This window comes from Papilio polytes, unplaced genomic scaffold (genome assembly GCF_000836215.1).
Source record: "Papilio polytes unplaced genomic scaffold, Ppol_1.0 DF823835.1, whole genome shotgun sequence".
Taxonomy (NCBI): domain Eukaryota; kingdom Metazoa; phylum Arthropoda; class Insecta; order Lepidoptera; family Papilionidae; genus Papilio; species Papilio polytes.
The window spans coordinates 1,228,032-1,245,758 of record NW_013525369.1 but is presented as its reverse complement, the minus strand read 5'-3'; the positions used below and the strand labels follow the sequence as shown (position 1 = coordinate 1,245,758).

The following is a 17,727-nucleotide window of genomic DNA, read 5'->3' as shown; positions in this document are numbered from 1 at the left end:
TTTTCTTGGAATTCTCCTTATATATATCTTGTTCTAATTTTAAATTAGTTACAACACTTTTTATTTCATGTTCCAAATTCAATTGATTTTAATCGTCTAAAAAAAGAAGTTCTCAATTCGAACAACATTTTTGATTCCACGTTCCAAATTCAAATTATATTTAATCGTCTATGTAAGAAAGTTCTCAATTCGAATGTATTTTTTTAATTTGTTAAGGAAATGATTTTAACGTGGTTTTTAAACATCAATAAGTTTATTATCTTTATAAATAGTGACTAACATTTTAACGAAATTAAAATGGCTTCAAAAGGCAATCTCGCTTGCTGCACAAATATGTTAAAGTTAATATTTATTTATAACTATTTTCACTATAATTTCCTATATTTCAATATTTGTCACTTACTATGAATAATCTAATCTTTAAAGATATGAATTCTTAGAAATATCGGCAATAGATTTGCCTTCCTTACACAAATATGACAGAATTTCAAATAGTAGAGGTATATTACGTCATCATCTCACACCGTTCCATACCTCCATCCGGACTCTACCATAGACGTATGTTTCCGTTACAACTTCTAAGCCGATTGTAAAATTGTACGCCGTCCGTCACACCGTATCGAATATTTATTCATTATGCTAGAGAATTGTCAGATTATTATTTAAATAAACCACTTTAAACATCGAAATTTTTGTTTATATTTTGATATAAAAAAATATAAAAAGCCCTTTAATTTTAATACAAAACGTTGCAAATATTTACAGTAAGCAGTGTAATAGATAAATAAATTGAGTAACGTTGGAAAAGCAAATAAAATGAAACAATGACCCTTAGAATCTCAATTTTAAGATGAGACGAAAAAGCCTAAAATACACTAGTATGCTATAAAAATACGTACTTTTAAAAAACAGTTAACAATACTCTTACTCTGAGGAAGAAGTAACATAAAGGACCACTGATTACACTACGGTGTAAAGCACATCCATATTTAAGACGCCGTATGGAAAAATATAGTTGTTTTCATTCCAGTGAATGCAACGAATTGAATTTCTTCGAATACCCGTACTTTATATTTTGAACGTGTGACGTCACACACTCACACACGCACACCGCATCGAGCACAATAAAACTGTAATATCCTGTTCTGAGTGCACAGAATTTGTGCAGGAAAGATTTCCCGACGAGTCTCGTGCGGTACGTGCTCGGAGGAATCTTTAGTTGGGAAATATTTAATGGAATAGGCCGGAAATTGAGTACCGCGTTCCTTTGAGAGTTTAAACATGTTTTAAGCTTCATTTAGTTTTAAAGTAAATTGAAGAAACTAGTTATAAAATGTGGTACTACTTTACCGGTCGAATTCTGAAACGATTGTCAAACACTTTGTTACGTAATCGTCGCTTACAATCTGTCATGTCAAAGTTTTATTAGAATTTGGAGTTTAAGCGCTACATTATTTCAATTTGGTTTCAATTTAACCGTAAGAGCGCGAGCACACCTTTGACTAAAAAATCGCACAGCACTTTGACAAATCAAATTGCAAGAAAAAAACAATCGCACAACTGTTGTGCGATAGATTAGTCAAAGGTGTGCGCCCGCTTATACAAAAGTAACTTCCTATTTTTAGACAACTTATTTAATTGATACTGTCGCTTTTAACTCAGAGCAATACTTCTCGTCAAGACTCAAGTTACGCGCCAATCTATCCATACTTCTAGTGACATTGACAGCTGTCAGCTAGGGACGTGCCGTTTATGCCGATAATCTAGAGTTGCGCCAATTCTATAGCACGGTACTAATTTTATTCCTAACACTATTGATTTACTTTATTATTGACATTAGAAATTCAAGTAGTTTTAGAGTAAATAAATTAATGAAGTCAACCAATCCTCATTAGACTATCATGGTTGACTATGGTCTAGTCCACCCTAGCTTAGGATGAATTGTAAGCCTTGATCATGTGGACCTACAGTGAACTGTATAAAGGTAAAACGTGTATTTTGTCTAAAAAATAAAACACAGAGACAAATTGAGTACCTCCTTCTATAAAGAAGTTGGTCGAAAATTTAAAATTTTCAATTTTGGATTTGATAAAAAGATTTTCGGAACGATATAGAATCATTTATTTTTTATAAACTATGAATTCGGTCAAGCATCAATCCACATCCGATCTGTATTCAACAAAATATTAGTAATAAGATTTTTAGATGGACGTTAACGAACACAAGAGTTATGGTTTGCGTTTCATGAATGCAATCGGAACTCCATATAAACGGATTCGTAAACAGCGCTGGGAGTTCACGGCTGTTCGTATCTGTCGAGAGCCTGCCTCTGCCACTTATTGAGGACCAGACATGACTTCAAGGCACAAGCGAAAGCGTACAGAAATATTTCTGAATATATAAAAAAAACTCACTATTCACAGTTATTTCAATTTGAGATTAGATGACGTTGTCCACTATGTCAAAATAATCACTAATTTTTACATGTGCAATTTTAATTTTGATTTAGAAAAAATAATTGAAAAGAATGTACTACATACCAGCGATTGTAATAAAATCATATGTCAATACTCACAAATTTTCACTTTAAAATGAAAAACTTAGTTTTAATATGCGTTATTTTGAAGTGTTCACTGCGATATAGACAGATATTCCATAATTTATAGCGTAGAACTAGTACATAATGTTGGTTTTATATCTTACTAATCTTACTAATATTATAAATGTGAAAGTTTAGATGGATGGATGGATGGATGGATGTTTGTTAGAGTTTGTAGCCTAAACGGCTGAACAGATTTCAATGAAATTTGGTATAAATGTAGTGGATAGTCTGGAAGAACACATAGGCTACTCACTTTTGTTTTTTTAATTCCACGCGGACGGAGTCGCGGGCGAAAGCTTGTAAATTATATTTGCAGTAAATCTTGTGACTTGTACCACACATGGCTGCGTCGGTTTCGCATCATTTATTAGTGGAATTCCGTTATATCGTCGACTATCATGCACTCGAAGCGACGAGCGCACAGGAAATGTGAAGTAATATGATAAATATAAACAACACAATTATGTAATACGAGTACGATATGACAAATTAGGGCGTCGCCAGCCGATTGTTAAGGGGGGGACTGTTCAAGGGGGCTTGTAGTAAAAATCCTTTTAGACCGATTTCCCAAAAGAAGGAAGTAGTCAATTCGTCTGTATGTTTTTTTATTCCAAAGTTACTTATCAACTAGTGGTATAATTTTTAATGAACAAGTCACTTTTTAGTTATCTCACATTTGATTCTAGGGATTTTTTTTTTAATTAATTTCTTGGATATAATTTACAATTTACGAGTCTCTGGCCTGCCTCACTGTCCCTTCTGGCGAGGTATTTATTTGCATTGAGGTGAACACTAACGAAACGAAAGTTTAGATGGATGGATGGATGTTTGTTATAGTTTGTAGCCTAAACGGCTTAACGGATTTGGGTGAAATTTGGTATAGATGTAGAGATAGTCTTGAAGAACACATAGGCTACTCACTTTTGTTTTTTTCTTATACCACGCGGACAGAGTCGCGGGCGAAAGCTAGTATTTAATAAATGAAATCTAGACATAGGCAATGGGTGTTGAATTTTAACAATAATCAACTGTAATCCAATTAATATTACATTAAAATACTTTGATATATTAAATAGCAACCGACTCCATTGTTTCTATGTTCTACGAGTGCGTCCAAGCCGGAGTCTATCGGATAAGCAGATGACGCTCAACGATGTCGGGACGAAGTCACGTCTAAGATGAGAGATACGAGTACATTTAACGATTTATTTTACGTAGAAAAACCTTCTAAAAGACAAAACCTCGACGCAGTTCGATTACAGAAAAGTTATAACTAACGTAAAATAAACTAAATGGATTGGGTGAGTGAAAGATTATCTCGTAAGACGTTGGCTTCAAACAAATAGTCAATTGAATATTAATTATTTATAGCTATCTCTTTCTGACCTTAACTTTATGACTTGTACCTCTTTCATGTAACAAAATATTACTTAACGTGACGAATTATTCAAAAGTATATTCTACTAGGTATTGCTTGCGACTTCGCTCGCGTGAAATTAAAAAAAATATAGCCTATATTACTTACAGATAAATTACCTTTCTAACGGTGAAAGAATTTTTAAAATCGGTCCAGTAGTTTTTGAGTTATGTTAAAGCATACAACAATCCAAAAATACAAATCTTTCCTCTTTATAATATAAGTATAGACTATTCATGCTAGTTTAAGCGCCCTGGCACGAATTAATTTTTATACTTTAATCTTACTTCTTACTAATATTATAAATACGAAAGTTTACCATAAATGGATAGATGGTTGGATCGGTGTTTGTGAGAGTTTGTAGCCTAAACGGCTGAACAGATTTCGATAAAATTTGGTATAGATGTAGAGGATAGTCTGGAAAAACATATAGGCTCACTTTTGTATTTTTTTTAATTCCACGCGGATGGAGTCGCGGGCGAAAGTTAGTAATAAATAAATAAGCAATTATCGTAGGTTAAGTCAACTAGATCCAATAGAAATTATATTCAACGACCGGATAAAGTTTGACCGGAGCCAACCCGCATCCGCGCTTTGCATAAACTGCCCGCGGAATATTGATGATTTTATGGCGCGGGAATATTATGGTAGACAGTTGCGTCAATGAAACGATAATGTTTGACATTTATCTGTTTTCAAATACGATTGAAAAATGAATGATTCAAATTATAATTATGAATGAATTGTACATATATCTGTACTATCTATACTAATATTGTAAAGATGAAAACTTTGTTTGATTGTAGTGAATAGGCGCAAAAACCACTCGGCCAATTTCAAAAATTCTTACACCATTAAAGGCTACGTTATCAGTGAGTAACGTAGGCTAAATTTTAATTATTTTTGAATATCACACAGACGAAGATGCGGGCGAAAGCTAGTGTTTTGTACAGTTCTATGATTTTTGGTGGCAATAAAACTGGTACAATTTATTTATTTATTGTTGAAATGAGTCCTAATTTAATTTAGAAAAAATCCATATGTCGATGAGAGTATCAGAGGTCAAAATCTAGACCTCTCCTACTTCAAATTTCAATAAGGAAAGGACGAGAAGGTAAAATCAACAAATTTCTGTACGTCCTACGCGCGAAGTAGGAAGACTAATTGTAAGCATTCGTTCTTAGGATTTTAAAGGTATACCTAGTTATTTAGACTATCAATTTACTTTTTAAAATGATAGATTTGTCTTATTAATGTCTTTAAAATAGTTCAGAATAAGGCGCCGGCCGTTAGCGCAGATTTCGTTGTTCTCTATTGAATTTTAACTAAAGTGGCCGCTACACGGAACTGAGCAATTTGGATTCGAGCCAATGATCTAAAATGGTATTAGAGCCGTATCGTTACTATGATTTGTGTACAACTCTCACATAAATTACCCTTTTTCCGAACGAATGTATTTTATGTCCTATTAAATGGACCGATATTTATTATGTTGTTACATGAACTAATTATTTTGATTAACAACCAGCTTTCGACTGCGACTCCGTCAGCGTTAAATTAAAAAAAAGTTTTTTTTTATAATAGAAGGTGGCAAACGAGCAAGCGGCCACCTAAATCCACCGAAATGGAAAGCGACCGCTGCCCACAAACATCCGCAATTGCAGCTGCGTTACCTACCCTTAAATGACGGAGGAGGAGACGCACATAAAGAGGACATTACGTACGTACGTACGTAGCCTATGTCTTATTCCAGATTATACTCTACATTTATGCCATAAGTCATCGCGATCCGTTTAGGTTTTTAGGCGGAGAATTCTAACAAAATACATACATCCAAACATTCGCATGTATAACATTAGTAAGATAATAAGATAAAATCGATCCAAGGTGAAGGCGCTAGTAATAAGTTTTCTTAAACATTGTTGGACATGCGTCTAGGAATCTATAGACATTTGTTGATATAACTATAGATGGAGTATTTCGTATAAGCGTCTCGTTTAACTTCATTTGATAAACCGCCAACATGACAAACCGAACGCTGCCCACAGACAATCGTTCGGATGCGTTGCCTACCCTTGATCAATTTTAGAGGAGACGCACATAAAGTGCATATTTTCCTTTTTTTATGCATACTTTTCTCATAAGAAAAGAGAATAAAGTTGGGCCTCTGGCACCACACTCATCAGACGAAACGCGGAATTCCTTACACCTTACGCCTGTCTTCTGTGTGGTCGTGGATGCACCAGGTGAGCCCACCCATTCGTGTGAAGATGTTAAAGCGGGCTCTACCACTATTAATATAAACAGATTCAAACAATATCAAAATTAAACAGCGCTTAACAAACCGCGTGATTAACCAAGAGTGCTCGTTGAATTGAAAATCATTAACGTTGCCAATTATTACTAAATCCTATTACCTAGATGAATTCTGTAAGCATCGCCCGCGATTGATTTAATCCCTCACACTAATACCTCGACAATAATCCGCTTACAATCACAACGATACGCATAGACTTCGAAGTATTAATTTTAACATCCTCAATTACAATAATCTATTCAGAATGTGGTTTTAGGATTATGTAACATCAAATAATTTTACGAATATAACCAATATGCATAGATGGACAAGATTAATAAATAATTAAACTTCGTTGATCATCATTAACTCTTCCATACATGCTTTCATGTATGAATCCAATCCCTTCTTAAGTCTCTTTCCCATAATCCATCCATACTTTTTTCGGTCTTCCTATACGTTTGTAGTCATCAATCTTAACACTTTCTAGTTTATGGGTAAAAAGTTCACAAGACCCTTGTAAGACTAGACGTGCCAGTCCACCGCTCAACTCATTAAATTGTAGGTGGTACGTGCCAATAGCTTATGTACAAGTATGTCAGTTACTGGCTTGTGAATGCCAGGCAACCGTCGTCAAAGAAGTCCGTTTATTTATATTCATATAAATTTCAAATGTAAAGTATTAATTTATTCATTTTGTATCTCCAAATCCACATAAACAGAAAAATACGCATTTCACCATTACAATAATTTTAAATTAGTATCTATTTTGTTTTTCCGAAGTTGATCTATTATCATTTTCAAACGTTTTTCCGCCACATGTGACATTCCACGTCAGTGACAATTTGAAGTTGACAATATCAAATATCAACACAAAAACAAGATTCCTGGAATTTAAAAAGGTACAAAAAGAGAATTCTTACATTTATGTTATGAATTATGTAGAAATAAATTCATCTTTTTTATGTATGTTTTTATTGTAAATGGTTTATTGATACTAAAATTATAGAATTATATTTTCGTATTGGTTTAAGTTCACCTTAATTTTCTTATATTATTTACGTAAATAAATTTATTGTTCAACTACCATTACTCGTAGGATTAATTCAGAGTTTGAAGAGTTATCTTTTTAGATAAAAAAATACATACAAGATTAATTACAGCACTTATCAATGCACTAAAAGTAATGCAATTGATAACTAAATAAATATTTGCTTACGCTTTTTATAACTGTGATTTTCATATGTTTACCTGTACGAAAAAGATATTGCTATCTCTGTTTCTCCAAAGAGAATTATTGAAATGGAGACATAAGATAAAACACAGCTATTGTTTATGAATAAATTCTACATATAAAATATATTCTATAACCAAATTGTTCTAATAGTAGTTCATTCAACTCATTTTAATTATCTTTACTTTGAAGATCAAGCAAAATAGTGTTGTAAAAAAGCAAAAATAATATAGTATAGATGTGATTTTGTAAAAAACCACAGGTTTTTATTACTGATGCTATAAATCTGCTCACTCTCACTAGATTTAAACATAAAATTGATGGATGGATTTCTGTTACTCATTATTTCCAGAAAGGCTCAACAGATCTTAAGAAATTTGGCACAGATGTAGAACATAGGTTACTTATATTTTTTTTCATTCTGGATGAACTTAGCTGCCAACAATATTTACTATAGAAATATATTTAGGGTCCTTCAAAGTCCTTTGTATCACATAAGATAATGCCATCAATGCATTTGCTGTTACACTATGCCTGTGTATGGGCATCAATGATCACCTCCATTTCCCTCTGCTTGCTTCTTCTTTTAAAAAAAATTGAGTTTCTTTTGTTTAATTACAGATGACATTTGAAGACTTTAAAACATTAACACATGTATCTCCAGCACTTACCAATGATAAACTTACGAAAGCTCTGACCGACTGGTTCAAAGAAGATGTTTCATTTACACATTGGGAGGTATATGATGAAACCTAACTTATTAAAACTTTTATGAGACATACTATATTAATTATAAAACATGATTTAACTAATGTGACAACCTTTGGTGTAGACACTGATGAATGCTAGTGCACAGACTCATCAGAACCATCAGTGTTTGTGTGTGTTTTATAATAAAAGAAATCTTGATTGGTGAATTCAGGTGGCCACTTGTTTGTTGGCCACCTTATATTATATTAAAAAAAACTTCAATAGCAATGTTTTCGTACTGGTGTTTGAGTAAGATATATAGATTGTTGCAACAATTGTTCACCTTTAACATTGTCTGTTATGTTAGTAAGTTAAACATTATTATTAATTTCAGTATGTGAGTGATACCGGCAAAGGGGATTCATATTTGAGTGAAGTTATACGAATAAAAATACACGGTACAACACAAGAGGGCGCCACAAGATGTGTACAAGTTGTTTTAAAAACGATTCCGAAGAATGTTTGTAGACGACTAACATTTAAAAGCCATGAGTTTTTCAAAAACGAAATTATGTTCTATGAAAAAGTATTACCAGCTCTATTGGAATTTCAATCTAACAAAAATATGAAAGAACCATTTGATAAATGTGTGAAATTGTTTCTCACACATTGTGATGGCGTTAACGATGTTATTTGCTTAGAGGATGCATCATTAGAGAACTATGGCAGTGCTATTCGTCAAGAAGGGATTGATTTTGAACATTGTTCGGTTACCGTAAAGAGTTTAGCACAATACCATGCAATGTCTATTGCTATGAGAGACCAGAAACCTGAAGATTTTGATAGAATAAGTAAGGAAATATTCGAAACATATTATGATGAACGATTATGGGATTGGTACAGCCGTTTTTGGTATAGAATCAGTAATATTGCTATTGATGCGGTTGAAAAAGAATATCCCAACACTATTTATGTAGATAAAATAAAAGAATTTGCAGTCCCTGAACGTTATAGAGACATGATAAGAGCTGTATCAGACAAAACTAACGGTGTTATATCTCATGGCGATTCTTGGACAAATAATTTCTTATTTAAATATCAGAATAATCGTCCGATCGATGCTAAGATAATCGATTTTCAATTAACTCGATGTGCGAGCCCCGTTTTGGATTTGGTATTCTTTATATATGCTTGCACGAGTCAGGAATTAAGAGAAAAACATTATGACGAATTATTAAAATATTACTACAATGTTCTGGCAACACAGATAAAGGATATGGGCAGTGATCCAGATAAAGTTTACTCATATGACGTTTTTATGGCAGAAATAAAGAAGTACTCATACTTTGGACTCGCTTTCAGTTTTGAATCTACCCCCTTCATAATTTTAGCACCCGAAGATGCTGTCAATATGGAAATGACGGTAGTTTGATAAAATATTTTTCTTTGTTACTTTGAAATTGAGAAGTTTGATATTTTATAATCTCTCTTTGTATTACAGGGTGAAGAAAAACTTAACATAGATGACTTTTGGCAAATAGGACCGTTTAAAACCAAAGAGGGTAGACTGAGAGAGGCTAATAATGTTGTACATTGTGTGGATAATGGATACATATAGCAGTCAGCTGTAACAATTTTAGCTAATACAAGCCTCCGAAACGGCGGTAAAATTTGACATCTGTCAAAACTGTCACGTTACATATGAAAGTATGATTGTCTATGGTTTTTCGATTATCTGTCTTATACAGTATGTTTTATATTTATTTTATTACAAAGTATGATGTTTAGAAATAATTGAAAAGAAAATACTAAGTATTATTTAATTTAACTAAGTCACAAAATGCCATCTGAGAAACCAATTATAGTAAAATGTAACCAGCAGTTCCTAATTAGAATCTATGGTTTAGTAATATGTTTACTGCAATGACAATTTTGACATGACAATCACAATTCTCATAAATAGAATCTTCCAATAAGAGAATTTCTTAATAATTGATCTATTTTGTTTCCAAGCATTCCTTATTTTAATTATTTTTCTTACCCACCAAAATATGTTTTTTTAAATGTTTCTACCATGTAATAGAAAAATAGGACATATAAATTTTTAATATTATAAAATGGCTTTGTTTTGCCATTACTATAAGGTTTATACACATTTTTAATATAAGTTTATTTATGTTAACAGTAAAAACTCTTGTTTTGATATCATTTTAAATGGCAACATCACATAAAAATAATTATTTGCCTTATACTGTTAAGTATTATTTATTTCCGTATATTATTGTGATTTTATTTAATAAATTGTTTACAATGATCAAATAGTTTTTCTTTTTTTGGTACACCAGTTTTATCAAAAGCTAAAAACACATTTATTTACCAAAACTCTGCTAAAACACTGAATAAAACTCCACTTTTATATAAAAAGACCTTATTTTTAGGTAAAAATTACATATTTCTCACAAATCACTATTGCTTATTCTCAATATCTTTTACTTTTAACTTTTAATTATTTCTCATCCCAGTAACCTTTCTGTATGCACTAAAATGTTCTAAATATTGATAGATAGTATCAATAGGTGTGTATATTTCGTTCATCCTGCTCATCAAGTGTTGCGGAGGCTGTACTGGTACTGTGGGTCCGAGCAGACCTTGGAGAAACTCACGCAGCAAGCCCCAGACTGCATTCGCCATCACACATGGTCTATATTCCACCTGGAATGAACAATTATTTATTTCAACTGTGAACTTCCACTTTGACAAACAATCGCAGCCGGAATTTTACAAACATGTGAAGTTTAGAGTTACAAAGCAATATCCTTATAAGTTTAATTCCACACAGAAGTCACTGACTAGTAGTAGTATCTAGTAGTGACTAGTATCTTATCTTACTGAAGTTAATGAAAAAGTTGAAGGTCAATAAAATGGATGGATGGATGAATGTTACACATTGTAGTCTAAAGTGCATAATGTATTGTAAAAAAGAAATATAGCATACAAAAATTGGATAGTGTGGAAAAACACTGGCTAATAACTTTTATTTCTTTTATTTTATGGGGATGGAGTCATGAGAGAAAGCTAGTGATCTAATCATTATCATTAGGTTACATGTCCCCAGTGATCCCTATATGCAGATTGCATCACAATGTTTTCAATCATCGCATCAGACATTAAAAAACTAAATTAATGAATCCCACTGGAACCCTAACAATTCCCGGGATAAAAAGTAGCCTATGTATTCTTCCAGACTATGGTCTAAACCTGTGCCAAATTTCATTGAGATCCGGTCATCCTTTAGGCTACAAACACTAACAAGCATCCATCCATTGTAACTTTCACATTTATAATATTTATATGATAAAAATTCTGAAATCACATTGGTACATAACAGAATTTGAACCCATGACCTATAGAAGTAATCTAAAAACAAAATATTTACCTCAATTAATATACCCTTAAAATTCTGATTCATTGTTACAGAGCCGAGTTTTACACAGAAGTCTTCCAGTTCAAATCTAGGACCTTTGCTCTCTATTTTCGTCTGCTTTTTCGATGTGTAGTGTTGAGATAATTTCATCATTAGCAAATCAAATAAGCCATCTGCTATCACATGTATGTTTTTTGTACCACTTTCTAAGATGGAGAAAACTGAAGCAGGTTGTTCCGAGTTGTGGAGTATGTGAACTGTTTTCGTTGTTCCTGGAAATTTTACAATATTGTGTTATGTACAATGAAATGTGATTTCTAAATTATTTATTAAATAAGAACTAATATGTCATTTAGGTTCATGAATTGAATATTAAAAAACAATCTAAAATTGAGTAAATAGGGAAAACTGTCTTTTTTTTAGACAACTTTATGTTTAAAACTGACAAATCTGTAAATGGTCCAGATTGCAAAGTATTGTTTTTTTTAAGTGAAGGGGATAACGAGCAGCAGATACACAGATTGTAGATTAAAACCATGGGATTGTATATTGGCACATTTAAAAAGTCTCTAAAAGGATACTTACCCATCTGAGGATGAGACAAGTAACTTTCACAATCCACCAAAAATTGTCCTTGTTGTGATGCACCCAATGCTAGAATCCGTTTCGTAAGTAGCTCAATAACATATGTACCGGTTTTGTTCTCCGGCACTGGATATTGCTGCAAACTAATACATTTAATTTTAATTGCAAGTTACACATGAAAATATTAAGCAAGCAAACACGGAACTTACACTGTAACTCCCATTTTTAACTTTGCATGTGTTCGTGGTTATGCCTCGTGTTTTAAAAATATGTTGAAACAACTGTAAACATTTATTTCATTGATAAAAAAGAAATAAAACGCTTAAGTATACCAATACCAAACATCCAAAAACAACCGGGATCCGGGACAAAGATAAATGACAGTTGACAGGGAGTCAAAGATGACAGCTGGCAATAAAGTGCTGCCACTTGTTAAAATTTTCTTTTCTTTGAAAGGGATTTTAAAAAATGTTGAAGTTATGGAACATTTCGGCTATTTTGTATAATGTTACTCACTAAACTCCGCATTCAATATAAAATAATTAACTATCAAACAATTTCTTATTGAAGTTCTTTTTCTAACCAATGAAATTGTTTTAATATCACAAAAATTTATTTTCACCAATGAAAGCGCGTAAAACTTTTGACAGCAAAAAATTTGGTACCATCTCCGTCGTAGCTGGACCAATGAATAGTCGACAAATAATATATGAGGCAAATTGACAAGTACGAGTACTCTTTACCTCATATTATTTTACGAAGTATTTATTTACGTATTTTAATCCAATTCGTTTTGTTGATTGAACTCATACTTTTAAAATTGGCTAAATCAACTGTTAGGAATTGCGTCAGACTCAGTATTATACTGTATTCGCGTGTAAATTAACTCAAAGTGCTATTAATACGCCGAAATAAAATAATTCGACAGTGTTATTTGTAAAGTATTATCTAACATTAAATTCGCTTAAAATGTTATCGGATAACGTGACACTGATTGTGAAGGCACCGAACCAACAAATAGAAGACCAGAATATAGAATGCCAAACATCGTGGACAGTGAAGCAATTAAAAGGGCATTTATCGGAAGTTTATCCTAGTAAACCAGTAAGTTATGATTTCAAATGATTTTTCATTATTTATATCAATGTTGCTGTGTTTTTACGTCTTATTTTTCTTATCTCTCCACTACAGGCCAACAATAATTAATAATACTACTAAAATCCTACTCTTTTTTGTCGGAAGCGATAATTGTTTTATAAAAAAAAAGTAAGTCGTCTTATATTATGCCCATCTAAAGTAGACATAAATAAGCAAATAAAAAATAAAAAAAATAAAAATAGACAAAACCCTATCTGCTAAGTTGATCTTATATCTTCATCATATATTTTTAAACTAATCTAAAGAGTAAATGTACTAATCCCTAGCAGCCTTCCCATGTATGTTATCATATACATCTTCATTATCACCTTGACCTTGTCCCTACAGAGTGTAAAACCAACTATGTGCTGCTCTTTCATACATTTCATCAGCTGTCATATCTGAATTCACTCTCTTGGTAAGCATATCCTCTTTCACACAATCCGTAATTTACTTACTATCTGCAAATAATTATCTTGGAGATAAAATCTATGTGCATATCTTGAATTCTAAAAATGATCAGTTTTAGCTACAAGTAATGTATTATTTTTGGCAATTAAAACTAACTGTATCAATGAAATATTGAGCCTTTACAGAGAAACCTAAGAATACATCCATCTAAACTTTTGCATATTTCTACTTCTATATCTATTCTTCTATACTAATACTATAAAGAGGAAAGATTGGTATTTTTGTATGTACTCAATAACTACTGGGCCAATTTTAAAAATTCTTTCACTATTAGAAAGGTAATTTATCTGTAACATAGGCTACATTTATTATTTTTCAAATTCACGCAGAGAAGTCGAAAAAAATATTCAAAGTAACTGTTCATTACCCACATTGAAGTTCTTTCTATGAACAGTATTTACAATATATTACAATGAAACAATACTGAACAAGTGAATGTTGTTCAAACAAACTCATATTTCTTATCAAAACCTGTGCATATTGATATAAAAGGTATGCCATTTAACTATATTTTTACGACCTTGTTATAGAAGTTTAAATATAATGAATTGATATCAATGTAGTGTTTAAACTCGATCGCTTTTCAGGGTTATTGATAATTCAACATATTCCAGCTAATGGTGATAGAAGGGTTCATTAGTAAACATTTTGACCCTCTATACACATTATACAAAAGTTAACCAATTTATGAGTAATCGCAATTTTAAGATTTCTTCAAAGTTGAAAATGCAACTTTATATTTTAAAAAAACAACTCTTAATCATCATCTCCCCTACCTTATCCTACTCCCGTAGGGTCGGCGCACCGGGTTTTCATCCTCCAAAGCACTCTATCATCTGACATCTCAGTCATTATTCCTTTCTTGATCATGTCACCTTTCACAATCCATCCATCCTTCTAGGTCGACCTCTACCGGTGTACCCCTGCACATTTATAACTAATGTCTGTCTTGTTACATGCGATTCACCTCTTCTCATAACATGCCCATACCACTAACCTTTTACTCCTTATTTTCTCAACCACTGGGGCTACTCTTAAACTTCCTCTAAAAAAAAAAAAACTCTTAATGGTAGTCATTTTTTCTTCAGATTAATAAAAAATTATCAGTTATCTGTCCAAATTAAAAATGTGAGCTAAAGAACCATTTTTTTTTTCAATATTTTTGAGTTTCTCTTCCACTGAAATGCCTTAAACACGAAAAAAAAACTTCTTGGATTCTTAAGTAAAAGGGAATAATGAGCAAGCAGCTACTTAAATTCGCCAAAATCAATTACCATTGCCATTAATTGAGATAGAAGATTTGTCACCTTCCTATGTGTCTCCTCCTCTGTCAAATCTATCTCCCTTTCCCATATCTAGATATAAGTAAGTTTAACTTATAAGTTACATGCTGAGATGAATATGGAGGTAAAAAGTACAACAGTACATTGCCAAATGGTAATTTGGAATCTCTGCTTACCCACGTTTTGTGTACAACAAATAGCCTATGTTACTCAGTATTTCAATCCATATAATATATAATATAGCTGTTCCCGTGCGGCTTCATCCGCGTAGAATTTTAAAAATTTCGTTTTATTATTCACATTTGTCAAATTATCAATTGCAAATGTCAAAATGATATGACATTATGTCAAACCATGGCAATCTTGCTTCCTTGATGTTGGCAACAACTTATGGTCTCTTTCCCACATTAGGGTTTTTATCCAAAATATTTACCCCTAAGTTTAACGGCGTGATAGTATATAGCCTAAGGCGTGTTGTAAGTGTAGGGCTTTTTGTTAAAAAGAGTATTATTCGAAAATATGCTGTAATTGCTGACATCTTAGGCAACAAAGTGTGTGTTTACACTTTATTATATTAGTATAGATAAAAATTGGATTAGCTTTTTTTTGTCATAACATTTTTGTACACTTAACTAGTGAAAGGAAGGATGTATGGTTTAATACACACCTGTGTATATTTCGTAGACAAAACATGATATCAGAATTTTATAAACAATTTATAATATCATCCTTTTTCAAACATTCCAAATGAAACAATGTTTAAACTTGTTAGTGTAGTGGTGTATTACGTTGAATAAGGTAATAGTGACAGTTTTTTAGTTTTTAAATTGTTTTAAAAAAATACACATTTTCATAATGTAATTGGGTGTATATTAATTTAATTTACTAAATATTGTGTTATTTGGTATTAACCATATAAACCAAATCTATGCTAATATTATAAAGGGAAAGATATTCATTTTTGTATGTAACAAATAAACTAATGGACCAATTTAAGAAAATCTCTTCTGATTAGAAACCTATTTACAAGGCATTTTGTTTAATTCAACTGCTGGCAAAAGTAGTTTTAATGAGTTTAGTATACACAAGTTGTATTTAAATTATATTGTTTTATTTCGTTCGAAACATCTTACGCAGTCTCTAGACACGTGTGTATGTAGGAACAATAGAACGGTAATGAATAACGCTTATGCCATGCGGTGACCCATTAGTCTATATTGTTTTGTAAATTAGAGTTAGAACAAACTCAAGTTAGTGCCGAAACACTCATACAAAACTGTTGTTTACTTTGAGAGCACTAAGTTTTCAATGGTCTCTAATCTTACTAAGAAATGACGTCATTAAAACAAGATACAATAAAGATTGATAGAAGAGGAACTGAATCATAATCACAACGAATTATTAAAATGACCTTCAAGAATACGTAGTGAAAATAAGTATGCAAATCCTCAATTTTAATATTATTCTTTACAGAAAACAGACGAGCAGAAAATAATTTATTCAGGTCAATTATTGGATGATAATTCCATACTGAAAGACGTACTTCGGTCTTACGACAGTGGAATTGTGCACACTATGCACTTAGTCTGTAAGCCAACACGCAACATGACTAAAGAAAAGACCGAAAAGACCACGGAGACCGCATCGACAGCGCCCTCTACAGAACCACGTCAGACCGAGACCACATCGAGACCGGAGACCAGACAGAATGATCAGAATCACAATGTAGAAATGCAGAATTACAGGAATTCCTTTGTTAACAATTACGGCAGGGTGCCACCTTACCCTAATTATAATTTTGGTGAAGGATATTTACAAGGACCAAATGATGCTGCGATGTTTGCAAATCACATGATGATGGTGCAGCAGGCGTATTTGCAGTATATGCAGCAGTACGCTAACATGTAAGTATTGTTATACTTGTAATTAAATTAGTCTGTATAATTTATAAGAGGGCTTTATCGGGCTGGCGACTCACGTGCACTAGTTGACGTTTGTTTCATTGTTTCTTTTGACCTTGCTAAGTGGTTAAGGGTCGTGTTGCTGTAAATTACTTGAGTGTAGATTTAGTATGGGTTATCTAGACTGAAGAATTTTTTAATCGCAGTGATTATCAGTGCCGTATTAAGCCAGTGAAAGGCATGTAGCAAAGTCAATGGACCCTTGGTTTACTTTAGGTTCTCGAAATTAAGGTATTAAATAAAACTGTCAATTAAATATTATAATGTTAACATTAAAAAATCGTTAAATACCAACTTATTTTCACACTTAAAAGTGAAGAAATCGAGTTTTACATTTTCAAGTGTTAGTGAAGCATAGGCTAAGCTCTTCGCGTTTAAGGCAAGCAAGATATTTTATGCTCCTATCTTAACATATTTTTTTGATTACTGTCAAGACAGGCGTCGGTGCGCGGGGCTCCCAAATTCGCAAGGCACGTAGCATTTGCTCTTGCTTTATGGCTTATCTGGCACTAGTGATTACGAATCTCGGCCATTTGTGTAGTGTGTACATATGATTCTTGTTTTTTAATTGTAACTCTTATAAGTAAATTGAGTTTTCTTTACACCAGGCACCGAGTGGCGACGGAG

At 32.5% G+C, this 17,727-nt stretch overlaps 3 protein-coding genes across 6 annotated transcripts in view; 2 read left to right on the top strand and 1 right to left on the bottom strand.

Moving 5' to 3' along the window:
* Positions 1-3,759: 3,759 nt before the first annotated feature.
* On the top strand, positions 3,760-10,336 carry LOC106103270. Of its 4 annotated transcripts, none has more exons than XM_013282983.1 (4): positions 3,760-3,903; positions 8,171-8,287; positions 8,634-9,662; positions 9,741-10,336. In XM_013282983.1, exons 1-4 carry the CDS (start codon positions 3,895-3,897, stop codon positions 9,855-9,857), a joined length of 1,272 nt encoding a protein of 423 aa, XP_013138437.1. In that variant the 5' UTR covers positions 3,760-3,894; the 3' UTR covers positions 9,858-10,336. The 4 variants fall into 4 exon arrangements, with proteins under 4 accessions (XP_013138437.1, XP_013138438.1, XP_013138439.1 ...); XM_013282984.1 differs by lacking the exon at positions 3,760-3,903 and adding an exon at positions 5,701-5,739 and having other exon boundaries at positions 9,741-10,335; XM_013282985.1 differs by lacking the exon at positions 3,760-3,903 and adding an exon at positions 5,714-5,743.
* A 396-nt stretch (positions 10,337-10,732) lies between these two features.
* LOC106103223 (mediator of RNA polymerase II transcription subunit 20) lies at positions 10,733-12,621 on the bottom strand. Its single transcript, XM_013282917.1, has 4 exons — positions 12,458-12,621; positions 12,249-12,391; positions 11,676-11,935; positions 10,733-10,951 (listed from the first exon to the last, which is right to left on the bottom strand). The coding sequence occupies exons 1-4, from the start codon at positions 12,469-12,471 to the stop codon at positions 10,742-10,744; spliced, it is 627 nt and encodes a 208-aa protein (XP_013138371.1). The 5' UTR covers positions 12,472-12,621; the 3' UTR covers positions 10,733-10,741.
* Positions 12,622-12,951: 330 nt separating this feature from the next.
* The window catches only part of LOC106103201 (homocysteine-responsive endoplasmic reticulum-resident ubiquitin-like domain member 2 protein), a 5,620-nt gene continuing 844 nt past the window's right edge, over positions 12,952-17,727 (top strand). The window contains exons 1-3 of the mRNA XM_013282891.1: positions 12,952-13,352; positions 16,613-17,043; positions 17,709-17,724. Coding sequence (XP_013138345.1) covers positions 13,218-13,352; positions 16,613-17,043; positions 17,709-17,724 — 582 coding nt within the window. The 5' untranslated portion in view covers positions 12,952-13,217. The remainder of the gene's footprint in view (positions 13,353-16,612; positions 17,044-17,708; positions 17,725-17,727) is intronic.

Excerpts from the sequence above, each read along its gene's own strand:
- LOC106103270 (XM_013282983.1), top strand. Across the intron at positions 8,288-8,633 it reads TTTCATTTACACATTGGGAG|TATGTGAGTGATACCGGCAA; the intron begins GTATATGATGAA and ends TATTAATTTCAG. Across the intron at positions 9,663-9,740 it reads CTGTCAATATGGAAATGACG|GGTGAAGAAAAACTTAACAT; the intron begins GTAGTTTGATAA and ends TTTGTATTACAG.
- LOC106103223 (XM_013282917.1), bottom strand. Across the intron at positions 11,936-12,248 it reads CTTGTCTCATCCTCAGATGG|GAACAACGAAAACAGTTCAC; the intron begins GTAAGTATCCTT and ends TAAAATTTCCAG. Across the intron at positions 10,952-11,675 it reads TTAAGGGTATATTAATTGAG|GTGGAATATAGACCATGTGT; the intron begins GTAAATATTTTG and ends TGTTCATTCCAG.